The sequence below is a fragment of the Tamandua tetradactyla genome, chromosome 6, assembly GCF_023851605.1.
Source record: "Tamandua tetradactyla isolate mTamTet1 chromosome 6, mTamTet1.pri, whole genome shotgun sequence".
Classification (NCBI taxonomy): Eukaryota; Metazoa; Chordata; class Mammalia; order Pilosa; family Myrmecophagidae; genus Tamandua; species Tamandua tetradactyla.
The window spans coordinates 7,325,664-7,352,248 of record NC_135332.1 but is presented as its reverse complement, the minus strand read 5'-3'; the positions used below and the strand labels follow the sequence as shown (position 1 = coordinate 7,352,248).

Sequence of the window (26,585 nt, the reverse complement as noted above, 5' to 3'; positions counted from 1 at the left end):
TCCTGAGCCCCACTCTCTTTTGGGGTGCCGGTGAGGGCTGTGTGCCAGCCAGGCTCTGAATGCATTGCCTTCATTAATAATTAAAGTCAGCTCTAAGTTGTTGGTATATTCATTTTGGAATATACCAGAACATGCAGATGCCCAGATACTAGGATGAAGAGCTTGCAAGGACCAAAAACTCCCCATCCCCACCCCTAAGTTAGAGTCCACATACAGTGCTCTCTTTTAAAACATGGCCCTAAAGAAAACATCTAATCATGTTTAAAAAGTTTCTTCCCCCTGGAATTTATATCTGACACGCTGTGTAGCTGTGGGGATCACAGGATGTTAGTGATCCAGGGAGATTTTAAATGGGAAAGAAAAAATTATCCTTTGCGGTTCCACAAGCCCTCCAAAGTGTGATAACTGTTGTGTGTGAAAACTTCCACTTTCCGAGGCTGCCCCTGTTGCCACCTTCCTGTTGCTTGTCTTTAAAGCCCCGTCACACCAGGCGGTGCTTTCACTTTGGAGAAATGTCTGCAGAGGATGACGAGCTTGAACCCCAGAGCCACGTGGGCGGCCTCTCCCCTCAGAGTCCAGACATCCTGCCGTGGTTTAAGCAGACACAGCTTGATCATTCTGGGCCGTGGTGACAGTTCCGGGTCCAAAATGCACCCGTTGCCCACCATCACATACCCTGTCCTTCAGAGGATGCCGCTGCTCTGGGGGAACCAACCCACACTTGGGTCTCAAACCCTAATTGGGACCCAAATGTCTTCTCCTGTTTGGTGTCATGTGCCTGGGCCGGGCGTTCTTGTCCTTATTACTATGTCAGAAGATGTTATTCCAGGAAGAAATAGTATAAGTATCATGGGGCTGAGTTTAACAACACGTAGGAAAAGCTGGGTGCTGGTGAAAAACTCAGAGGTGGCTGAAAAGGGAACTGAAGAGGGCAGGGGAGAAGGAGCAGGGCGAGGACTTCCCTGCTCTGGGACCCTCCTGGCAGGTAAGGGCAGGTAAGGGGGCTCCTCCCAGCTCTGCAGAGGGGCTCCCTCCAAGGCCACCTGCGGAGCAGGGCAACTCTCACCTTGCGTTTCAAAGGAAATGTGTTCATGTCCACCACCTCCCAGCTATACAATCTTGAGCCAGTTAGCTCATCTCTCTTACCTCAGTGTCTCCATCTGTACACTGGGGATGCCAGAAGTACCAACCTCAAAGGGTTGTTGTGAGGATTAAATGAGTACATAGGAAAAGTACCTAGACCAGTGTCTGGCTAAGTAAGTGGTGGCTGCTGATATTGTTCTCGACATTCTCCGTTACCCACATCCAGACGTTCCAAATCACTGGGTCTCGGGTCCTAGCATCCCCTGCCATCCCACCCCCGCCCTTACCAGAAGGGACCTGACGATGGCCTAAGTTGGTTTAAAAACAAGGTCAAGAAGTGTCAACCTAACGAAGACTCGTTCACTCACATGCTTTGGTTGCTGCACATTTTTTGGTTCCTGTGCCTTTTCTTGTGGGTCTTGGAATAAGACTTAGATTATTCTGCCTGAGGAAGAAAAGTTTGCTGGTGTGTTGGAAATTCATCCTGACCCCGGCAGAGAGCGTGGAGTGCTGTCCCTCGCCTGCTCAGAGAGCCACTGCTCCCTGGTTTCCAAGCGCCTCTTCACCTGTGGCTCTTTCTGAAACTTGTCTGGTCAGTGGCCTGTGCACAGGCCGGCCACCAGGGGCCGTTTCTCTCTGTGGACAGGTCAGAAAAACCCCAGGAGTCTCTCTCATGTTCAGATGAGGTCAGCTGTCCACTTGTCTTTCCTTTCCAGCTGGAGGCCCTCAGCCCCTCCCCACTGCTGCTTCCTGTGTGTGGGTGGGGATGCGTCCCGGGAATGGCCACCTCGTGAGCCCACGCCTCACCCCCCATGGCCCACGGCTGCCAGACCTCGAGGGGCCGAGCCCTGGGGTGTTCCTTTAGGAGCAGGGCTTTGCCCTGTGACTGTTCCCAGGGCACCCCTCTCTCCAGCAGCTTCTTCTGCCTCTGCACATCCCCCAGTGGAAGGAGCCAGGCAAAGAACCACACGCACGCACGCGCGTGCACACACACACACACACCCCTTGTCCTCAGCCACCATCCCCCAAAGCTTCTCCTTAGGATGTCTTCCTCCCGCACACTGCTCAGCCAGCTGAGTCCCTAGGGGCAGCTGGGCACCCCCCTCTCCGAGAGGGGTCCTACCCTCCCTCTGCTTCTCTGCCCCCTTCCTGGAAGAGGAACTTCTCTGCAGGCACTGTGACCTGGCAGCAGCCCGTGGCGGTAGCAAGACAACTTGAAAGGCAGCACCTGCACTCCTGAGCTCCGATGGCACAGGTGCTGTGTGAAGGGGTGTGTCCCGTAGCGCCCGTTTCTCAGACAAAAAGAAACAAAACAAAACCAGAGACCTCGGAGAAATATTCTGATCCAAGCCTGGTAAACTCCAAATTCTATGCCCTCTGCTGGTGGGTTGCCAAGGTGGGACCCCAAGAACAGCCCAGAACAGTGGACCTAGTGCCAGCACAGGAAGCAAGGGTCTCGTTGAGCTGTAATTAGGCCCTTCATTTTTAAAAACGTGTGATGCAAAAACTCTCAGTGAAGATGGGATGAAATCAACAATGATGGAAATTTTGTGCTAAATTTAGTTGTAGCCTACTTTTGACATGCTACTGTCATTTAGAGACATTTTATATATTAAAAAAATATATACTTGAGCAAACATTTCCAACATTTTTGGTTTGGGTAGGGCCTAAATTTTTTTGTTTGTTTTTACCTCTGTGAGGATGCAGCTTCAAGCCTCTTTTGCTCGGTGCCCAGCCGCCCTGCTCACTCTTCCTGCAGCAGCTGCACGGTTATCAAGAAAAAAAATTGCACATTTTTCCCCAAGGATTTGAGCTTTAACACCACTTATGGCTTGGGTGTTTTGTTGTTGTTGTTTAATTGACTTCCGGAGCTGCCTTTCTGTACTCTTTTATCTCCAGTAGAATTTCCCGGGTAGTGGTTTATTCATTCAGTTCTGCCCAGCTGTGACCATCATTCTTTCCCATCATCTTTCAGATCGTTCTTTGTGCCTGACTTTAATATACACGGCGGCTCTCTGACAACGCCAGGGCCTCCCGTAGCCCTCACTTAGATCTATGACAGGCAGAGGCTGGGCCCAAGTGAGATTTTGAGGAAAGTCCAGAATCATAGGTGGGCCTAGAACTGTTTAGGTTTCATTGTTGTTTTGTAGAAACTCAAGCACTCAGATTGTTAACGATGCTTCTGGCACCAGCATAAGTGGCCCGCAGTCTGTGCCTCCAGTGGCGTATTGTAAAGGCTGGGCTCTCACGTTAAAGATTTGGGTCGTCGTCCATAAAGTTATGGCTGGGAAGATGCAATTTTGTGCCTTGTTTATGCCATTTTGCAGCATTTACTGGAACTGTAGGCTCGACTAGTGAGCAGTAGGCCTGTTTCTGCTGAAAAAGTTCAGTCAAAATGCCATCACTCCAGAAAATATGTACCACGAGAGGGCAGTAGAGATTTGCAAATAAAAGATAGCATGCTCTAAAAGCCAGTATCGCTTTACTTTTAATGGACCTAAAGTCAGAGTCATTACTCTATGCTCCCAATCTCCGTGTTTCTAGGGAATCATCAGAGTGATGAAAAGACAAGAAGTCAAGGGTTTCCCTTGGTCTGGTTGGCTCATTCTGTCTCTTCGTGCATGCACAGAGGATCAGCCCATTTCAAAATCTACTCTTTTCTTTGTGCAGAGAATTTCCCCCTTCTAACCAGTATTACTGACAGTCTGAAAAGCCACTGACTTTCATAGCATCTGTGAGCGCCTATAACTTCTGACTCTGCAGCTGCAGAATCATAAAGCTGGTGCAGTGGGAATCCCAAAGGGGGGCGTTCTTAGCAGGAAAAGTATATAGATTTCAAAAAATGTGTCAAAGCTACTCACAGTAATATGTTATGGCCATGCATGCCCACATTAGGCCTTCTTCTAAGAGGGGTGTCAGGTGAGAGTGTGCGGTCAGCCCCTGGTGGGGGGGACACCCTCTTTACAGAAGGAAACTTAGGAAGGACAAGTTTTTGGTCCTAGGGTCCTGATGTCAGGCTGGACTTTTAGCAACTGGAGAGAACCATGCTGCAGAGCCAGCAGACTCCCTGGGACCCACTCAGCAGGTGAGACAAGAAGTACCATCTCAACCCTAGCCTGACAATTGCATTACCAAAAGTGGACAAAATCTGGAAAATAGGGGACACATAGGGTGGCTGTAAATAAAACAGCAGAGAGGATGATGTGAGTGTATCATGCCTGGCACAGAAAGAACCAAGCCCTTTGCATTTTCCACACTGGGCAAATGTTGAGATGTCCCAGGTCCCATGTTTCTCCTTAGATGTAGGATGGCTCAGTTGCCATGACAACAGGCCTGCTGGCTTCCTGTGGGTTTGTTTCAACAGTGGCAACAACCTAATGTGATGTGCCAATAAAATCTTTCTTGCTAAGAAGCTTAATGTGTTTTCCCTTAAAATTTTGCTCTACTGAGTGAGACTTCACTCACTAGATTGTTTAGCTGCAAAACTTCTGTTTTTTCTATACTAATCAGCACCTAAGGATCATGGAAGAGATTGAGAGTAATTTTATTTTATTGTTTTTGCATGGGCAGGCACGAGGAAACGAACCCTGGTCTCCGGCATGGCGGGTGAAAACTCAGCTGCTCAGCCGCCGTGGCCTGATTGAGAGTAATTTAACTCAGGTGCATTTGAGGTTTTTAGGTGTTATGTTCTGATAGGCTAGCAAGGAGATGTGGACATTTTATTTAAATCTAACTTCAGATGTTGGATGACTGATGAGAGAATTTTGGGGAGATAAAACAAGGGTCAGGAAACCACAGTTGGGCCAAGGGCCAGTTCCCAGCGGCTGCCTGTTTCTGTAAATGAGGTTCTATTGGACCAGAGCCACACTCCTTCACTCATCTGTTTATGTAGCTTTTGTGCTTCAAAGGCAGAGAGGAGTAGTTGTGACAGAGACAATGTCTGACGTACAAAGCTGACCATATTTACTCTCTGGCCCTTTCCAGATAAGGTTTGCTAATGCGTGATGTAGGAAGAGGAACATGATTCAAAGGCCAGGGTCCTGGATCCTGAGCCCGAAGTCGAAAAATGCTTTAGGTGCTTAGTCCCGCTGGGCCTCGGTCTCATCTGTAACCCAAGTGGCCTTGATTATGATGCTTATCTCTAAGTTGCTTTTAGAGTCTAAAAGCTCTGTCACCCTCCCGCTATGGTAAAAGGTTACATCTTGGGGCAACTCTTAGCACAGGAGATGACTGTCTGCAGAACAGCCCAGGTCCTGTTTCAAGGAACAGTGTAGTGGCAAGTAGCACAGCCATGTGACCTTCTGAATTAGCCCCTCTAGACCGCGGCATCTTTTTCTGTACCCATAAGCAGATTGGACCTTTCCAAGGACCCTTTTGGAGCTGGTTGTCTGTGGTTCTGACGAGCTCCATGCAGCTCCCATAGGGGTAGGAATGTAAACACCTGTGATTCATGGGACGTCTGCGACCTGCTGCCCACCCATGGTTCTCCCACTCCTGGGAGAAAACTCCAGTGGGCAGGCATTGACGCCGCCATGCAGTAGGAATCACATGGCTCTCTGAGCTCTAGGATGCAGTTGCAGATTTGGTTTTACAACCAAAAAACTGCAAGTTAGAAGGAAGCGGGGTGACTTGACAATCACTGTTCATCCCGCCACAAAAATCATCTGCCCTTCAAAGGCTGCTCTCCAGAACTATAAAACACAAATACAAAGCCAAAAATGAAAAAAAGGAAAGCACTATTAGAAATCCCAGCCCTGAAATGAGATGCAACCAAAAAGAACCCAAGATGCTGCCTTCAGGAATTAGCTGTTTTCACTGTTTGGGATTTCCTCCTTTTCTCTTTGACTTTCCGTGGAGATCCATGTCTTTGAGGGTTTCCAGAGCTAGATGTTTGCTGAAAGAAGTACTGCTCATTCTTTTCAGGGAGTGAGGAAGAAAGCAGCGAAATAAAATAACACAGCTCCAGAGGGCAGCGGTGGGCAGTAGGGGACACCCACAATGCGCTCTCAGGGCTGTATGTTTTTGTGACATCTGCCAAAGTATGTTACTTTTGCATTCTTTTTCTTAGGGTACAGTCAGGGGAACCCTAAACATCTCACCTGCCTCCCCTAGAGAAGTATTTAAGGACCATCACCCTTAAGTACTGTCCCAGACCCTGGAGATACAGCAGTGAACAAAATAGATCAAGTCTCTGTGCTCACTCTAGTTGGGAGAAAAGATAATAAACAAATACAGAAATAATAATACCCAGGCAATGAGCGGAGTGTGAAGAATTACAAACCATGTCGGGGCCTGGGAGCTGGCTGGGCTGGGCAGGCGGCGTCTGAGCAAGGACAAAAAGGAGCAGAGGAGCGAGTGCCCTGGCTGGCAGAGGCTCTCCGGCAAGCACATGCTCAGCGAGTTCCAGAGGACAGTGGGCGTTGCATTGACTCCAAGTGTGCCACCAAGGGGGCCATTTGCTCATTAAGTAGCATCGGTATGACCCGCTGCCAGGTACTGAGTGGAAAGTGCTAGATGTGATTGTGGCTTCCTAGAAATGCACAGGCCACACCCCACTGCCTGGGTTTCTTCTGAAACACTCAGTCTCTCTCAACTGACATCGCAGTGGGTGAAGGCAAATACTTTACCTCAGCAGCCAAACACCCTGCTGAGGTCCTTATTCATATACGGTATAGTTTTCCTAGTCCATGGACCAGCCCTGAAACATCGTCCCACTGCTTATTTCACCAGGGTTGTTCAGACAAGCTCTGAATGCAGAACTTTTTCATCATCCCCCAAAGAAGAAACAGATGTGGAAGAAATCTGCTCATTCACTCCTCCAGATGGTTTTAGAAATAGAAAGGGTCTATGTTGTTCGCAGGTTCATCTCTCTACATGCTGCAAGCATCTTTGATCAATATAGTAATCAAAGCCACATTTTCTATGATGCTGGAAGATGCTGCTGTATTACTGAAGACATGGCTACCAGCAGGTGAGAACACACATTTAAAATGGAAGGTAGCTAAACCTAACCCATACTTCTCAAGGCTACCCAAAGTTTCCGTGATGATAGAAGAGAGCCACTGGCAGACTTGGAGTCACATTGACGACTGCATTCAGCCTTGGAGTCACACTGAGGATCAAGGAGCACCTCTTGGGAAACTCTCTCGCAGAGCACTGGGTGATGTTAGAGGGCTGTGACCGATGACACTCCGCCCCGTATCCTTATCGTCTGTGTGCTTTCCTGCCTAGCCGCACTCAGACATATTCATTATACAGAAGTCAAACATTGCAACGTATCCACAGTTAAAGCACTTGCAGTGGCCATTTCGGTGGGTCTGATTGTCTGAGCAGCTGAGAAGATCTACTAGAAAAGGAACATTCCCGCAGGCCAACCCTCGTAGATACTCTGCAGCGCTGTCGGTAGCTCAGTGCCTCCTTCTCCCAGGTTTAATTTGAAAAGACTCCTGAGTTGGGTGGAGCCTCTCATGAGGACACACCGACGGCCCCTCAGATGCAAGGGTTTTTATGCGTAATGGCTCAGGCTTCAGCCCCAGCCCGAGCAGTGTTCACACTCACGCTGCGTGGACTGCTTTACAGAAATGCCACCCCAGGAATCCTTTGAATTGTGAGCAACTTCAATGATTGCAACAGAGGACTTGTCAACCGTGTGCCTGACGTATAAAATGAGACACATTATTAGTGTCTGAATTTATCCATTAGCAAACTTTCTGATGAGAAAACCCTGCCGATTCTCATGGCACCAAACGTGACTAAGTGTTAATGTGCTGTCCTTCAAGGAACTTAAAAACCCTGGGATGCTAAGCTGTTTAATCATAGCTCAATAACCGTGCTGTGTTCTACCCTTCTTAGAAAACATCAGCATGTAAAGTCACTCGATTCTATTTTGCAACATCATATACACAGTTGACATTTTATTTCCTTTTATGATTTCTATGCTGTTTTAGTAAGTCAGGGTCTTTTCCTGCACCAGTCTTAGCCCAACCCCCTCAGGCAGCTGCAGGCGCCCCAGAAGTCCGAATGAGCGGCTGGAGCTGGGACCAGTTTCCTCTCCTTTCCCACCAGGAAGGTTTGGAAGCCACAGGGAGGTGCCACCTCCCAGGCCTTGAGCTCTCGCAAAGCCCCCTCCACCTCCTTGACACATCTCAGCAGGCCACAGGGTTTCAGCCGCAGGTCTGTGGCTGCTACGGACTACCAGAGGCCCTTCCCGTGGTCAGGAAGCAGAAGCTGGGTGCGCAGCATATCCTCCCCGGGGCAAAGCAAAGCTGACCAGGGCGAAGGGCATGAGGCGAGGTGCTTCACCCTCAGTGCAAAGGGCACCTCCCTGCCCCCTCCGTGCAGCCCATGAGTACAGAGGCTTTATTACCACTGTAGGGTGGCTGAGCACCCTCGGCTCAGAGAGGCATACAACTTGCCCAGAGTCACACAGTCACAACCAAATGCCAATTACGTGCATTTAGTTCCAGCTTTTTAGAATGCAAGTCCAGGGTTCTGTCTTAAGTTGCTCTTTGATTTTATGTGACAATTGAAGGATGTTGAGCAGGAAAGGATCTTGGGAGCCATAGAATCTGAGGGGGAAGAGTCGCCTTGGAGAATGAACTGTCTTAGATTTGGCGTCACTTCTCTAACTTAGATGTGTGCAGCAACCACCCAGGGTGCTTGTTACAAATGCAGATTCTGACTCGATAGGTCTGGGCTGGGGCTCAGGAGGCTGCATTTCTGACAGCAGCCCATTCAGAAAGTAGAAAGGAGCTCGCCCAGTGAGTGGAGAGGGAGAGCTTACGGAGGGTGGATGTGGAAGTGATTTTGGTGATACCCACGACCACCCTTGGAGTAGTAGGGAAGGAAATGATGGCACCTTTGCAACGTAAGTTGTTCGGAGGAGAGGCTGCTTCTTACCTATTGTGGTTTCCCCAGCACCTGGCACCATGATTGGGGCATGATGGCCACACGGACATTTGTGGAGTAAATGAACAGATATTCGCATGTCACACAGAAGACCCCAGGAGTTCAACCAAAATGTTTCCTGAACAGGAACTCCGTTCCAGGACGCCCCTAGGCCCACTGGGAAGATAAAGGTGAACAGGAAAAAGTAATAAGCAACCCCAAGCTTTGGGTACTCGCTTGGGTACCAGGCTCTGTGCCAGACACTCTCACCGCTTCCCCTCCCAAGAGCCTGGTGAGGAGAACGCCGTAGAATCATCTGTCTTAAGGATGACGGGCCAGAGGCTTAGAGCAGCCAAGGATCTTGTCCACAGTCACACAACCAGGTGCAGTGCAGTCGGGATTCAAACCCAAGCTCTCCATCGCTGTTCTCGATTGCCCACTAAGAAACAGACATCAGCGCTGGTGGAGGGCTGGAGGGAGGTTTCACGGGGAGCTGGTAGTATGGAAAACCAGATTTCCAGCACACTGCCTGCTGCCCAGAGCCCAGTCTTCTTTCAGCCTCCTCGGTGCAACTGGTGGTCGTGAGTGGGAGAGGATTCAGGGCTCATTAGCAACAAGCATTTCTAAGAGGCGAGTGTCTGCTTTAGCTCTGCAGTCTGTCCGGGTGCTCTCCTCTGAGTGTCGTCTTCAGCAGGCATCCTGCTTTTCAGCCTTTACACTTTGAATTACCATTTGCTCACGTGGCCCTGCAGGGCGTCTGGCTGTGTGGGGCCAAGTCTGCCCTGCTGTATGTAAAGGACATCAGCTTGCTTTTCCCTAGGCCCCCCTAGGGTTTTCTGAAATGTCTGCAGTTAGGCATTCAGCGTCAGCTTTATCCTTAGACATATATTGATTTTATTTGCACACAAGTCAAGTCTGAATTATATTCGTGCCAACTAGTTATGTCAATAATAGGCCTGAAAGGGCAGGTCTCTTTGTCCTGCTGGGAGACCAGTAGCCAAATCACTCGTGAAAGCAAAACAGCTAAAAGAAAGAACGGTCAGCTGGGGGGCTCCTTGTCGCTTTTCAACCAGAGAGATCCCACTCAACTGGGCTTGGCAGGCAGGACTTCTCATCAGAGAAACCCTTCCCCAGGCATGGTTTTTGGTTGCTGGCCCGGCTGCTTAGTCTTGTGTGGCCTCAGAAGGTCACTGGGTGACTGGCTTCTCAAAAGGCACGTATGCCCGCATGAAATTTCTCGGGCTGTCCCAGAATGACCAGTGATTTTCTGAGAGGAGAAAGTTGGGATCATCCATGAAGAGTCTGGAGTGTGAAAGGACTCACCTGACAACAACTGTGTTTTCTGTTTCAAAGCTTGTCCTTTGGCCGATTAGTTTTGGCTGTAAGTTTTCTTTACTGTTTATGAGTTGACTTCTTAGAATTCTTTTAGCCCTGTGCTTAAGGAAAACGTGTTTAAAAAAAGACAACATGAATGAATGAGCTATTCAGGAGTGTCAAATTATGTGCCTTGCACAGTTCTTAGTCTAAAGATACAAAGTTGACTTAAGACTTACTTGGTCCTGATGAAAGAAGCTTTTCATGCAGTTTAGGATCTCACAGCTTTATTGAATGATTTGTGAATTGGGCAGCAGCGCATTCACAAAGTGGAAGGGAACCCCCGAGGGAGTGGAAAGGGGATACTCATGGAGGGTAAATGTGGAAGCAAGAAAGGAAATGTTCAGGTTGGCTGACATGAAGTTTCCATTTTATGTAGGGGGGTAGCTTACAAAGTGGGGGGCAGATATCATCAATTAATATGGTACGTTTATCCATTCTGGTAAGCCCTCTACCAGACAAAAGCTAGTTTTATCACCAGGTATTGCTTATTGGCAGCCCTATAGGATATATTCCGTTTTCTTGGGAACCCCTTGCAGTCAATGGCTTTTGTCTTTTGGAAAAGCCCTTCTCAAAAAGGGGTCTTCTCCCAGCAATGCCTGAAGTAGGCAGCTGTCTTATTTTACTTAACAATCCTTCCTTCCTGGAGCTCCCATTCTAGTGAGGAAGGCAGATCAGTAAATCCAGGATGAAGGTACAGGTGTTTGTTTGGGTTTTCCCAAGGTTTTGAGAACAAGGGGTTCATTCGGGAAGGTGTTTCAACTCCCCAGCTTCCATCACAAATACCACAAAATGGTTTGACTTAAACGGTGAGAATTTATCGGCTCCTTGTTGTGAGGCTAAGACCCGAATCAGGTGTCAGCAGTGTGCCGCTGGCTCCCTTGTGATGTCCTGGGGCTGGCTGCCAGCAACCCTGGGTCCTTGGCTTTTCTCACACATAGCAGAGCACATGGTGAGGTCTCCTTTCTCCTCTGGGTTCCATTGATTTCTCTTTCTCTTTCTCTGAACTTCATTCTGCTTATAATGGACTCCAGCAATACTGGGCCACAACATAACAGAGGTAGCATCTGCAAGAGATTCTATTTACAGTGCATCCGCCCACAGGACCCAGGGGTTGGGAGGTGAGCATGCCTTTGATAGGGGACATGACTCAATCCCCAGCAGAAGGGACCCCAAGAGACAGTGGTGGGGCATTTGGATGTGCCCCAGGGCAGGGGAGGCAGCCAGTTACACAGAGGCTGACCAGAGCTCAGTCCTGTCGGGGAGCTGGGGAAAGAGTAGGGTGCATGCCTGCCCCTGCAGTTGGTGGAGGGCTGCAAAGCCAGCGGCCTGAACAGAGTGCAGAGGCAGCCGCAGTGTTCACGGGGGTGCAGAGGTGAGTGGGCAGGGGATGCGGGCGGGACCCAGGCAGCAGGCGCGGCCCATGGAGGAGGCACCAGGAGGGCACAGCCGGTGCTTGAGCTGGGATTTGAGGATGAACCAACAGCCAGGCCTTGTCAGACTTGCAGTCAGATGGGAATGAGTGTGTGAGGAAAACTGAAACAGGAGAGGGCAGAGTGGGACGGAGTGAGGGCCCAGGGAAGAGTGTGGGAGAGGCCCACTCCGAAAAGGTGACGTTTGCGCCAAGAGCCGAGGCGGGCAGCAAGGGCGTCCAGCATGCGCCTGGGAGGAACCTTCAGACAGGGGAGGGGCGAGGCCCAAGACCCCAAGCCCAAGCAAGTCTGAGGAGCTGCGGGAAGGCTGGGGGCCTGGGGAGAGCCCACCCTCCCCTGTCAGGACTCTTGTGCGGACCCTTTCCTCTCTGCCCATGGGAAGCCACTGAGCCGGGACAGGGCAGGATCCTGCCCAGGGTCTGTCCAGCTGTTCCGCTGTGAACATGTGTACATGGATGGCAGGGGACAGGGGTGGAAGCAGGAGACCCGCGAGGCGTGGCTTGCTGTGTGGTCAGGGTGGCAGCGGTGGAGGCAGGGGCAGAGATTCTGCATAGAAGCTGAAGGTAGATGCCTGCCGATGGCTGTGCTCTGAAAGACAGTCAACAGAGCAGCACGCCCACACGTAAATACCTTGCATGCTGCAAATGAGGTGTCAGGAAAAGAGCTGCGTGTTGTGCGAGAGAATAACAGGAAGTCTCTGGGGCGGGGGGGGGAGGGTTTCTAGGAGACCTGGAGGTGGGGGAGGAGGCAGCTTAGGCGCAGGGCGTTGGGAGTCCCCAGGCCTAGGCTGCGGGGAACACAGGGGCCACGCGTGGACCCGGGGAGAGGGTGGCCCACAGGATCTGGGCCCAACCCCGGCCCTCGGCCGGCTGTGTAGACCCCACTTTGGGGAGTCCCTAGTGGTCCCTGTGCCTTCCCTGCCCCCCACCCTGCAGCACCAAGGCTGTCTCCTCCGATGCCATTATTTATTTGGCCCAGATTGAGGTTGGGACTTGCCCAAACCCAGGCCCAGGCCCCTGAGATCACAGCCTCAGGGAATTTGGAACTCTCCACCTGGGAGATGGTGGAACGTGGCATTTGGCCAGAAGGCCTGCAGGGGGCAGCATGGGAACGGCTCAAGAAGCCGAGGAGACGCTTCAGAGAGGTGCCACTGGGCTTGGCCTGATAGCTGCGTGAAGACAGGGGCTGCTCTTATCTCAGGGCGGGCTCAGGGTGGGTAAAATTCTTATTCCCCCTCTGAGCCGGGTGGTGAGAAGCCAGCCCTCGGAGGGCCAGTGCCATGGCGCAGCCAGACTGGCCAGCTGTGGCTCACACACACTGGCCTCCCCTCAGCCACCCTTAGCTCTTCCCGCCACAGAAAGCTCAGCTCCTGCTTCCTGCTGGGAGTGCCCCACCCCTCCACCCCCTGGGATCAGGAGGCTCCCTCCTCGGCCTTCCTTCCAGACCTCACGTGCTGACTCCAGGCCAGAGTCCAAGGTATATTGCATCTGGGTGGAACATTCTGCCCTGGATTCAGAAGTGCTTGAAAATGAAAATGCTTTTGTCTTGATGTCCTTTTTTGCTTTACTGTGGGGAATATATTTTCTCTATAATTAGACCAAGGTCATAGTACAAAGCGCACACAGCCAGTGTTCTCTTCTGGCCCCCAGTCAAGCAGATGCATCTTATGTCAAAAAGAAAAATCCCAGTTCTCTTCTGGGGGCCCATCGGAGGCATTACCTACAGCCGTGCCCATTGCCTCCAGCGTGGTCTGTGGTGTGGAAGTGTCAGAGGAGGGGAGAGAGGCAACAGTGTAGGAATGTCACGTGAGTCAGGAATATGTGGGTAGCATCTCTTCTTCCAGCGGGTACCGAGCACTCACTGGGCTGGTGAAAACACTCTCCAACGGCTTCAAGTGCCTCCGAGCAGTGAATTGCTAGTGTTTGGGTCTTTTCAGGTGTTATTTTGAAGTGCCTAACAAAATGGAATGTATCCCGTTGCCCCAACCAGAAGGGCTGACGAGGTGGCACAGTTGGTATTCTCATTCAAACTTGGATCTCCTGGTTATTCTTTTAGATGTATACATGGACCAGAAAGTTTGCTAGCTCAGGACCATCCCCAGATGTCTGGAAGGTGGGGCTGGTCTTGCAGTTGAGGGGGAACCCCCATGGAACCCAGTGGTTAACCTGGATCTTTCTTATATGTCTTAAAAAGTCCTTCCATCCTCCATCAAAGAGGGGACCAGGTCAGGTTCCATCACATACGGATTTTATCTTTACAGAGCCTCGGTGTTTCCAGTGGTTCCCAAATCCACACACATCCATCGGAAATGCTTTCAGCCCATCTTTTAATGTCTCTTTGCTCATTTCATCATAGCATTTACTGAGGCCATGAGAGTTAATCCCCATACAAACCAGTTATCTTTGTCAGAGAAAAGCATCAGCCGACAGCCTCTTACTCTCACATTCATGCTTCCACTTGTTCATTCATTCAACAGAAGCATTGAGTGCAAACCCTGTGCGGGCTCTGAGCTCGGGCTGGGAGTGGGGCTGGCTGACTGGGTCTCGTCCTACTAAGGTGAAGCCTCTCCACGGCTCACTCCGCGGCTGCACTGGAGGGGGGTGGCTGCTTGAAGAGGGAATGTGGATGATGCGCCGTAAGCCTCCTCCACTGCTGCTAAAGAATAAGTGGCAAATCCCACACTTCCCCCCAAGAGCTAAAAACCCACCTTGCTCGTGCTTTGCAGCATAGTAAAGACCTCTGGTGGCTGCCTTACCTCCTACGCCACCTTCTTGATGAACTGTAAAGCTGTAGTCTTGCGTGATGTCAGAGCTCAAAGTCCCACTCCTTAGGCGGCGGCTCTGGGTGCAGGAGGATGCACCCACTCACTAAGAGGCCGCACCCTTGGGCTCCGGGCTGCGGCGGTGGAGGTTCCAGCAGTGGACATTTGTCCAGCAGCAGCCTCCCTCGTTGTCAGGCAGACATTCCAGATGCAGAGTCTGCGGGGGCAGTCTTCTACACACTTGAGGCTTCTCCAGTTTGGCCAGAGGCTCCCTTGCTGACAGTTGAGATGCTCCCGTGAGACCCCATGTCCCATCCCTTCCCTACTCAGCCCCCCAGCTTTTCATACGTGGCGTGGGCGCTGACTCCCCCAGGTGAGAGTAACTTGTGGGGCACACAGCCAGCTTATAAAATCCCTCCTTGGTGCCTCGCGTGGATTCTTCAGTCTCAAAGAGAGCCCTGTTTGTTTATGGGAAACCAGATTCTCCTGAACAGCACCATTTTTTCTTGAGTTCAGTTCTTGATTTAAAAAAAAAAAAAAACTCTGTTCTTTATATTTTGCACTTGAAAGTGGCAATAAATCATCCCCACAGCTTGCTTTTAAACAGTTTCTCTCCAGAGGACAATATTCTCCCCTTCTGCGTGGGTACAATGTGCAATATTCTCCCTTTTGTGCAGATTTATCTTAGATTGGAAAACCTACGAATAATAAAAGCATCAGTGCACAATTTATTTCCATTATTATGTTAACTATACCAAAGCTCAGTTTTCCCAAGAAGTTAACTGTCGCATCCCAGAACTGGAATCTGCAGATACCGGCATGATTTATTTTGCAGTGATCTGATTCTTCGTTAACCATCTAGAGGTGTCTTGGCCCCTCACAGGTGAGAGCAATATTTTTGCTTCTTTGCCAGCTTTCCCCTTAGGGGAGGTGTAGCCAATGACCTGTGAAGAAGCATTAGTTCCTCATCCGACTCCTTTTCTCACCCCATGCCATCGTCTGCTGCCGAGACAGCACCAAGCTTAGTTACCATGTGCTTTTCTCTGCTACTCTTTCAATCCGAATCGTGACCGGTTGGTTTTCATGTTTCTGTTTGTTGTTTAGAAAGCCAAGCTGGGCCCTGCAGGTAACAAGGTGATCAGTCCTTCGGAAGACAGGAAACCTTCCAACAATCTTGACCGGGTGAAGCTCACCGACTTCAACTTCCTCATGGTCCTGGGCAAGGGGAGCTTCGGGAAGGTAAGACGAGGCGCCTGGAGGAGGCTGGCCTGCTGCGGAGAACGTGGAGGCGATTTTGTCTCCCTGAGCTGCTCTGTTTATTGGTACCCATTTCTCGGGCGGCGTCTACCTCATTTCATTAGAAGCAAGTGCATCCAAGAAGCTACCTAGGGGTTCGCTGTAGCTCCCCATTTTCATAGTGTCCAGAACAGAGTGGGTGCCCCAAAATGTTGGCTGAGTGATTGATTTTCATGACAAAGTATTGAATGCTTCCTTGTGGTGAGCAAATGTAATAACTAAGAGATGCTGAGTTGGCGCTGTCTGTGCTCACTTTTTAAGGACCAGAGGACAGAACCCTCCCTGTGTGTGTACATTGGACTTCTGCGCCCTCCGATCTCGTGATGGACCCAGGAACTGACTGCAGTCCCACTTCTTGCTTTCTCCCAGTCCCCGACCAGTGAGAAGCTTATAAAGGCGGTCACCTGGTCCCATGTTACCCAAAGGACGCTCCTGGAAATTTTGCTTTATTAGAGACTAATCCTGGTAGAGAATGCTGGATAGTCCCCTTAACAGCACCATCGTGTGGCGACAGTTAGGCGGTCACCAGATCCTGACACCTTAGAAATTGTGCGGTGCTGGAGGAATTTAGTCGGTGGTGATGCGCCATATTTCAGAAGTTGCACGTAAAGGGAGCCTGTATTAATATTTTTATATCACACATCGCGCATTTGTATTCACTATACCTGAACTCTCACCTGACCCGACTTCTCCCCACCTGCCCATGCCCCGGCTCCATGCCTGGAAGTTTTCACCTGTGCGGTGTCTGTTCTCAGGTGATGCTCGCCGACAGGAAGGGCACAGAAGAACTGTATGCCATCAAAATCCTGAAAAAGGACGTGGTGATCCAGGACGACGACGTGGAGTGCACCATGGTGGAAAAGCGGGTCTTGGCCCTGCTTGACAAGCCCCCCTTCCTGACACAGCTGCACTCCTGCTTCCAGACAGTGGTGAGGGCCCTGGGGGGCTGGGGGCTCCGTGGGGCGCCACACGCATGCTTCCAACGGCTGCACCTGGGCCACCGACGCCCAGCACCTGAGTTAACTCTCTTCCTGCAGCGGCAGCGGGAGCAAGGCCGACAGGGTGTTGGCTTAGCCCGGATTCTTCTCTGCTAATAAACATGACCTGGGACAACCTCTCACTCCCCTGGGTCTGGTGGACGCGGGAGTCCCCTTCTCTATGAAGCCTCCTACTTAGGGGCTTGCCATTAATTCAGTTTAATTATGCAAGCATCTGTGTTAAAGGTTCTCTTTGCACCAGGCACTGTGCTAAGACTTAGGGATTCAAAAGTAATGAAATAACTCCCAGTCCTGACTTTTTAAGGCCACCAGTCCCCCTGCCGAGCACTGGGAAGGTAGGACACTTGATTTCATAACAGCAGATGTGTTCTTGTTCAGTGCCAGTGGTGGGGTCAGCAAACTGTGACCTGTGGCCCATTCTCTATTCCCATGAGCTAATAGGTAGAAAAAAATCCAAGAATTTTTCGTGACACTTGAAAATTCTATGAAATTCAAACATCAGAGCCCATAAATAAAGCTTTAATGGAACGTACGCATTCATTTATCCATCACCTATGGCTGCCTTCACACTACCGTGGCAGAGTTGAGTGGCTGCGAGAGACATATGTATGGCCTGAAAAGCCTAAAATGTTTGCTGTCTGGCCATTTCCAGAAAATGTTGGCTGACCCCTGTCATACAGTGAAACAACACACAGGGCAAAAAAAAAATCCCAGCGTACTTGCCAGTCAGCTGCTGGGGACCAGGGACAGGGCCCTGTCATGGTGCTGACACGTGGCTTGAAAGAAAGGACAGGTAGATGAGATCACAGGATGGGATTCCCAAGGACAGGCCTGCCACTCCTTAGAGTCTGCCCTTTCTGAGATGTCACTCGATAATCAGTAGCTGTCATTGTCACTGTTATGGTTATTATTATTTCCCAACTTCCTGTTGGTGAGAAATTGGCTTTCTGTTTTAGGTATCTCTTTAAAAGTGAGGGACGCCTTCGGAGGTGTCCCTCAGTGCTTCTGGATTTTAGAATCTGAAAATGGCAGCACAGCCCCTGTCTTAGTTTTCAAGCTGCTAAAACAAATTCCACACAGTGCATTGGCTTAAACCTCAGAAATTTATTGGCTCAAGGTTTTGAGGCCAGAAGTCCAAAATCAAGGTATGAGCGAGACGATGCTTTCTCCCTAAAGACTATGGAGTTGTGGAGTTCCGGGGCGGCTGCTGGGGGTCCTCGGGCCTGAGCTTTCCCATCACCTGGTGGTGCACATTCCAACCGCTGCTCCTTTCCTTCTGGGCACCGCTGACTCCAGCTTCTGGCTGCTCGCCTTGGCGTCTATCTCCAAGTCCACCTTGCTTGTCTTATAAGGACTCCCCCGTGCTGGGTGAATGCCTGCCCTCCCTCAGTGTGGGCACACCTAATAACATCTTCAAAGGTCCAGTTTAAAAATGGGTTCACCCCCACAGGTCCAGGGGCTGGGACCCGACATGCCTGTTGTGGGAGACATGCATTAATCCCCAACAGCCCCCAAAGGCCAGGCCAGGCGATGGGGCTGCAGAGCGAGGCACCGGCCCCTGCGTGTCAGCCCAGCGCTGGCAGCTGCCCCGCTCCCTTCTCCCAGCACCTCCCACCCACCAGGGACATGCTAGGAAAGCGGAACCACAGCTCTGACTCCCAGCCCAGATCCTGTAACCCTGGTTACACTGATGAAGCTCCGGAAAGCTCCAAAACATAGAAATGAAGATGAAATTAAAGTGCATAGCAGGAAAGCTAGAGATGAAGCCCCCGAGCCATTTCCTGGCTATCAGCACTAGTTTCCTCATTTTTTTCCCTCCCTGTGCAATACTTTCATGTTTAATAACCTCTGTATAATGATGGTATTTTCTGAAAGAGAGCAGAAGTCAGCTTCTACTTTGGTGCGTTGGGCTCTTAATTATTTCATTCTTAAACCCCCTAAATCTCCCCTAGGTCCCAGCAGAATATCCTTATAAATAGGTTGATTTATTTGGGTTTATGATGCCTGCCCTTCACGGGACTAACAGTTAGCATGCCAGTGATAGAGGAGAGGCAAAAAAGCTATTTAGGCACATTATGGATACAAAAGAATATCTGATTAGCCTCTCTATGGATAGTTTTCTTCTCCCACAATACTTGTCATTGAACACTTATAATTTATTGTCCGACTAGTGCACTAGTTATGACTGGCTTTCAGGAGCATCCAGTTAACCACGTTACTGCGGCATGCATCCTAGATATTACGAACCAGCTTTTGAGTGTTTGCGCCATCTAGAAACCCTAGTTATAAATAAATAGTCGGCCAGTGTGGATTCTTTACACTGTCCCTAGCTACTTAGATACGCGTTATGTGGGTAGGGAAAAAGAATGTTTAAGGCAGGTAGGATAATAGGGAATATGTGAATCCAGAAGAGGGCAGGTCCCTTGACAAAGAGCCTTTACTTAAGAGTTACGTGATGGTTTCATACTTCCCAAGGCCCTCATGCAATCGAGTTTGTTCTTTATTCTTTATTTGGGAAAAAAAAACTTAAGGGCTCCAAATTGAGCCGATGTGCCAGTGTGGCCCACTTTACCTAATAAGAAAGGAAAGCACAGTCAGTAAAAAACGAAGGAAGCCGCTTGCTGGTGGCCAAGCCCTGCTCACACGTTGAATCTTGATCTTTAGGATCGGCTGTACTTCGTCATGGAATATGTCAACGGTGGGGACCTCATGTACCACATTCAGCAAGTAGGAAAATTTAAGGAACCACAAGCAGTGTGAGTATTTTTTTTAACTCCCTTGATTTAGGCAAAGCAATGCTTCCAAGTAAGCACTTCTGCCGGGTGGGATGTGAATGTGGGGCTCTGCCCAGTTAGGTTGACCTAACCTGCCAGGGGAGAGACTGACTGGAAAGGAGAACCATTGCTCTGACTGTGGTTGGTTCTACTTCCAGTAAATTGGAGATCCTGGTTTCTCCCCTGGTAACTCAGTTCCACCCTCATTGATTGATTCATCTATTCATTTACTGAGGAGATGCTCATTGCATGCCCTCCGTGTACCAGGCACCGAGAGTGAGACAGGACTGAGCCACCCTGTCTCAGGGAGCTCACTCTGTAAGCTGGAGATGCAAAAGTCACCCAGCAATTATAATACATTGCCTTAACTTTAGAGGTGTGCACGGGGCTCTATGGAAAACCCAAAAAGTGGGGAGTAAAGGAAGAACATTCTTAGGGAGTGTCCAGTGCAGTGGTGGGGGAAGAGCCTTCCAAGAAGGAACAGAACATGAAAAGGCGTAGAGGCAAGTTCAGGAAATGGGCTTCAGCTCTCCTTGTCAGGGGATGGTGAGAGATGGGGGAGGTGGGAGTCACCTAGTGAAGGGCCTGGCTGAGGGAGAGAAGACCAGAAGGGGCTTCAGTGGGACTTGGCACCATCAGATAAAGTTTGTAAAGAGCCTTGTACCCTAGAATGGACAGAAGGTTGGGAGGGAGTAAAGGGTCTGGAACCAAGGGGGTTGGCGAAAAGACCATGTAGGGGAGAAGGAATGGAGATGAAATTAAGGCTTGGTCTTAGAGTCAAGTGGAAGTGCCTTTGGAGACATTCTGGAGGAAGAAAAGTGGAACTTGGTGGCTGTGAGGGTGAGAAGAGGGCCTGGGTGCCAGGCAGCCACCAAATCGGAGATGGATCCTGGGGAGAATCATGAACTCAGTTGGGGACATGTTTCACTGAGGGGTTCCCTGGTGCCCAGGTATGCCCAGGAGAGAGGGCCCTGGGGAAAGACAGAGGATTCGTTTCTCTAGGGAGGGGGAGGGGTTGATGCCCAATCCAATGTCCCAATTCTCAGGGGCCAGAAAGTCACAGGAAACTCAGCAGAAGCAAGTCTGAATAAACCAGTTATTTTATTGCTGTAAATGAGGATGTGTAGTGGGCATGTATGTTGGTTAATTGACACAGCAGATGCTAATAGAATTCTGGCTGATGTTCGAGCTAAAAGATAAATCGGAAGAATTTTTGGCATGTGTGGGATTATCTGTCCTGGGGAAGATTAACTGAAGGCAGAATAGGAAATTCTTTGATAAAAAGCTTAAAAAATGTAAAGGTGGATTTTCTTGTATTCATTTTTACTGTTTGGTGTTCAGAAATGTCTTTTACCCCCTCTCGTTTGTTTTTATACAACATTAAAGTGCTCAAAGTGTAAGATAAGGCTTGATAGCGTAGAATTATAAACAGCAAATAGCAAAATGGACCAAAAACAGCCCTGAAGTATCATAAAGGTGTCTAGTCCAATACCCTTTCATTATTTTTGTTGTTATGGAAAAGGTTTTATTATAAAAATACAGATAATCACAAAAAGGAATGTGAAAACCACCAGTAATCTCATCTCTTTCCCTTCCCCACGCCCTCCCTCTCCTGCCCTCCGAGGTGGCCTCCCACGAAGGGTTTCACCCTGATTGTTAGGGATCTTTTTCTCTGCTGCTGTCGAGATGTTGGTCTATTTTAAAGCCTCCTGCAGTCTTATAGTTTCTCAGACTTCAGAGACTCCTAAGAGCTACGCAAATTTGTAAACATCCTTTAGTATTTGATGTTTCAGATATTAACCTATTAATGATTTTGAAGTGATAATAGTAACTGGTTTTTTTTTTTTTAATTTTTTAATGAATCCTTTAAAAGGATAAACTCAGGAATGACTCATTTATCCCACCACTTGGGAAGAATGCGTAAACCAGCTAACAATCTCTTCACCCACCATACTTTGTCTTCCAAGGAGTAATTGTATTTTCAAACACCAAAGTGTTCTGTCCATGCATGGGAAAATGGAAAGTTTCTCCACTGTCCCATAGTCCTGACGTGTAATAGCCTACTAGGTATCTACTCTTTAAAAGACTGTATGGGCTGGGTGTGCGGGGTGCAATTGTAGTTCAGCAGTAGAATTCTCGCTTGCCATGCAGGAGACCGGGATTAGATTCCCCGCCCATACATTTCCCAAAAAACAAACAAAAATCCAACAAATGGTGCTGCAATAACAGAATACTCACATGGAAAAAGAATGAAATGTGACCCCTGCCATACAGCTTAGACAAAAAAAAAAAAGATTATATTAGAAATTTCTTTGGAAACAGGAAATTACCTGTTCACCTGCCCCAGACAAGAAGCACTTGCTTCTGAACAGGTAGTAAGCCTGTCACATTTATTTTATTAGCTGAATCATTCCTTGAGGCAGTCAGAATAGTAAAATGGAGAAGGGAAGAGTGCAAGGTTGGAAGAACTAATATCTGATTGCCCCAAAGTCTTATGTTTTTACCTCTTTAATGGCTGAACTCTTGGGAAAAGAGTGTCCTGGAGTCTAAGGAAGCAAGCCAGAAACCTGAAGAGCATTTTCTTTTGCAGATTCTATGCAGCAGAAATTTCCATTGGATTGTTCTTTCTGCATAAAAGGGGAATCATTTATAGGTGAGTATTGAAGCTCTTTTACCAGCCGCACAGGAGGGTTTGTTGATTCTCTGTGGGCCTGTATTTCCATAATAGAGACTTAAGATATAGATCTGATTACTGTCAAAGTAACAGAGACCTGCCAGACCCACCTTTCTCTGTGGCCTTCAGGGACATGAGAACCACCTTCTGATTTCTGGAGCTCAGAATTGTATGTCTCATTTCTACCTTCCGCAAGCAAGTATGTTTTTCTCCCCACTGTCAGCTCCTTCCTCTGCCTTTTATTTGGAACTGAGGTCAGGGAGCAATGGCAACCGACCTTATGCTACAGAAGCTCAGCAGGAGAAGAACATGGAGAGCTGGGGAGAAGCAAGGAAAAAAATGACTTCATACTGGAATTCTTCCCGTTGTTAGCTATAGCGTGGAAGTGCCAAATAAATGAAGACGGTCTTCTAGTATTCAGTTGAAGGGTTATTAAAAGGAGAGATGGCACGTATACAGGATGGAAGGGACATGGCCATGACCCAATGACATTGTTCATTGTTCTGAACCTATGACTTTACCAGCCTGGTTGGCGTCAGAACTCCCTGTATAACTTATTAGTAAATCAATGGAGTGAGGTCTCCCAGACCTGCCAAATTGGAATCTCTGGTGATTCACGTGCACAGTGGTTAAATATGCATTTACTAAGTGCCCATCATGTCCCAGGCACCATATTATTTTAGGCTCTGGAGATAAAAAAACTCAATAATTCCTGGCCTCTGCCCTCAGGGGACTTGTGGTTAATATGCCAGTGAGATGCCAGCTAGGGAATTAATCCATTAAACCGGCTCCAGAATGGCAGGTTCACTGAAGATAACCTGCTTCCTTGCAGGGACCTGAAATTAGACAATGTCATGCTGGATTCAGAAGGACACATCAAAATTGCCGATTTTGGGATGTGCAAGGAGCACATGATGGATGGAGTAACGACAAGGACCTTCTGTGGAACCCCAGATTACATCGCCCCAGAGGTAAGGAGGCCCCAGGCCCCCGCAGTTTCTAGGCTATGTTTTCGAATGCAGCCCATTTGGGGGGCATAAGATAAGTAGAGAAATCACTACATCAATGTGTGGGTCATGACACACATGGGTTTTTTTGTTTTTTAACAAAAAAGACTAAGCTACAATAGGAAATTATGAGAATTTATTGCAGACAGAAAGGGTAAGTATTGTCCCATGGAACTTTTGTCTTAGTTTTATGTGTATGTGAACTGGTTGCATCGTGAAATGTATTTCTTACGTGGTCATGGTCAAAACAATTTGAGGAACCCTGTTGGATAGAGGGCAGGGCAGGAGGGACTTGCTTGTGAAAATGTTCTGCATGGAGAAGTCAGGTCAGACATGGTTCCAGTGATGCCTTTTTAGCAAAATCAGGGTGGTTTTGTGCTCTGAACTACATGTTGGGATCGTTAGCACCGTCTAAACCAGAGAGAATGCGTTGGTGTTCCAAGATTTGTCTCTTTAATCCTGGCCACACTGCTTCGTCTCTCTTCTCATATGTTTGGATCATTTTCTTCCAATTCTATGAAGCTTCCTATATACCAATGATAGAATGGATTAGAACCCTAGATCATTTTGTCACTACCCTTCTATCCACACACGACCCTGTGGATGCAAGAGCTTTTTCCTAACTGAACTCCAGCTTGGTGGAAAGCAGTGAATTCAAAGCCAGGCCAGTGTTTAGTTCTTTATAGAGCCCTCATGAGAGCCGTTGGTGGCTTTTGTGATATTTATTCAACATGTGGCCTCATGCATTTATCTGGGAGACAGTGGGTATAGTAGAAAGGCTTAGAAGTCAGACCAGTGCGAGCTTCACTCTTGACTCCTATTTAGGGGCTCTGGGAACTCAGGCAAGTTACTTAACATCTCTGAACCCCAGTTTCTGCAGTACAGTGTTAGGGATTTTCCTATCTTCCTTGTAGAATGGCTGTAAGGATGGAAAGGCCTGAAACATTTCACACCCAGTAGATCCTCAGTGGTAGCTATTATTTGAAAACAGAAGCTCATTTTTAGTCCTTTAAAGGTTTTTTTGGCTTCTTTGTTATATTCCTAATCAGCCTGGAAACATAGACTTCATTTGGAGACTTAAAGACTCATGCCAGCAAGCAGGAACCAAAGATTCCAGTTGATTTTAATTAAAGACAAAATAACCTGAACTGCTTTGGGGAATCAATCAATAAGAACTTCAGGTTGTTTAACATTTTGTGAGCATTTTTCCCTGTAAGCATCCAGGAAGTTGACATTTGGGGCCACAGCAGTAATTGTAGGGGAGAAAAAGACCATTTAGGTTCAAGGTTTCTGAATTTGTTTCAAGGGTTAAAATAATCCTGTCCTCTGTGTAAGTATTCCTGACAGGCAGAAGCAAAATAATTATCTTAAGTGGCATTTTCCTTAATAGGCAAAGCAAAGTCTTAAATATTTATGGCTATTTATTCAAAAACCTTGAAATCAATTCAAACCATAGCATTTCCTTAACCAGCAAAGACAAGCTGAGGCAGAAAATGTCACTAACAAATGTGATTTTGGAGTTGAGATGGACACACAGAAGGGAAGCACTCATCAGAAGATGGTTCCAGAAGCTGATGTGAAGAGTGCTCTTTGCTTTGACAAAGAGAAGAAAATTCTTCGGGGTCACGTGAAGAGCCCTTGAGAAGGCAGAACAAAAGCTTAGTCTCGATTTAATCCTCCTCTTAGAATTAGTTACTTTGGATGTGCAAGATGCTGTCACAGATCAAGTGCCCGAGAAGCAGACTCCAGATGCTGGCATCACCCACTCTCTCCTGGAAGAAAGAGAAAGCAGCAGGGAAAGCGTCAGCTTCTAGCTGATGGCCTGGTCTGTGGACCATGAAGCCTTTAAAACAATGTGCCATGCCGAGTCCTTCCAGAAGCATGTGGGAAGGCCTGCCTGTCCATGGCAGGGGTGCCTTATACCTTACACAAAGGATATAGCCTGTCTTCTTTTCTTAAGAACTGCCATAACAAAGTACCACAAGTGGGGTAGCTTAAAACAACAGAAATGAGGCTTTATCTCACAGTTCTGGAGGCCAGAAGTATGAAATCAAGGTGTCACTGGGGCCATTCTCCCTCTGTAGGCCCTGGGAGAGAATCCTTCCTTGCCTCTTACTGCTTCTGGTGTTTGCCAGCAATCTTTGATGTTCTTTGACTTTTGTAGATACGCAACTTCAAACTCTGCTTCCGTCCTCACATGGCCTTCCCTCCTCACCAGTCTGTCGATGTCCCCTTCCCCCTTCTGATAGTCCCATTGGATTATGAGCCCACTCTCCCCCAGGGTGACCTCATTTTGACTTGCCTAATTCCACTGTAAAAGCCCTGTTTCCAAATAAAGTCACATTTGGAGGTTCTGGGTGTCAGGACTTCAACATATCTTTTGGGGAATACAGTTCCCCACCCCCCTAACATAACCATGGTACTCTGACTTTCTACCCTGCACCAAGCCGGTGGAGCACATCTTCTGGTTTGCTGCATTTGATGAGGTCACATAGCTGGTAATAAGCAAAGGCAGGATCTGAACCCAGGACATTTCTGACCCCAAAAGCCCCTATCTTCCTTTTATAATATTGCACCGCCTTCCAGAAATGTGGGAAAACACCCTGAGAGCAGGAGCAGTTAAAAATGGGCACTAAGCTGTAGCCTGTCTTTTCCTGGAAGTCTTTTATGAGAAAATGGGTGCTCATCCAAACCTGAGTCACAGTTGGATCTTTTCATCTGTAATACAGTCAGTGACTTGGGATTGTACTCCAGCTGTTCATACAGCTATTTCTAGACTTTGACCGGGGGCAGATCCCTTAGTAAGCAGGTGCACCAGCAACAGCAAAGCCCCTGTCTAGCACATGGCATCGGTCTTCTCCATCCAGGACCCACCTGGAGCCAGGCACTGCTCTGGACACTGAGATGCCCCATGGGAGGGAGAAGGGTTGAAAGGGGAGCTGGCACAGACCTGCAAGGAAGACCTTGGGTTAGAGGCAATTAGAAGTGGGCAACATGGCTTCAGAGGCACAGAGGAGACAGGGTTTCTTGTGGCACCTCCAACTGGCTGACAGCATAAGGGGAGAAACTTGTGGGCATGCTTGCCAGCCCCGCTGCCAGCTGGCTGCGTAGAGGTGTGCAAACTCCTGTGATGTTGGGATTGCACAAGCCCAGAGAACTCAACACTCATCCTGGGGGCCTTGGCTTTTGAGTTCCACCCATGCAGGAATGCCAACCCAGTGCTATGTACCAAGGCAGCCAGAAAGCTGCATTTTTTTGTAAAATCTGCCTAATTGTTCAAAGTTGGCTGTACGATATG

General features: G+C 48.6%; 1 protein-coding gene across 2 annotated transcripts in view; it reads left to right on the top strand.

Moving 5' to 3' along the window:
• PRKCA (protein kinase C alpha) overlaps window positions 1-26,585 on the top strand; it is a 446,150-nt gene that overhangs the window by 367,936 nt on the left and 51,629 nt on the right. For both annotated transcript variants that reach the window (XM_077163627.1, XM_077163626.1), the window contains exons 9-13: window positions 15,643-15,777; window positions 16,590-16,763; window positions 19,497-19,588; window positions 22,197-22,259; window positions 23,113-23,251. In XM_077163627.1, coding sequence (XP_077019742.1) covers window positions 15,643-15,777; window positions 16,590-16,763; window positions 19,497-19,588; window positions 22,197-22,259; window positions 23,113-23,251 — 603 coding nt within the window. The remainder of the gene's footprint in view (window positions 1-15,642; window positions 15,778-16,589; window positions 16,764-19,496; window positions 19,589-22,196; window positions 22,260-23,112; window positions 23,252-26,585) is intronic.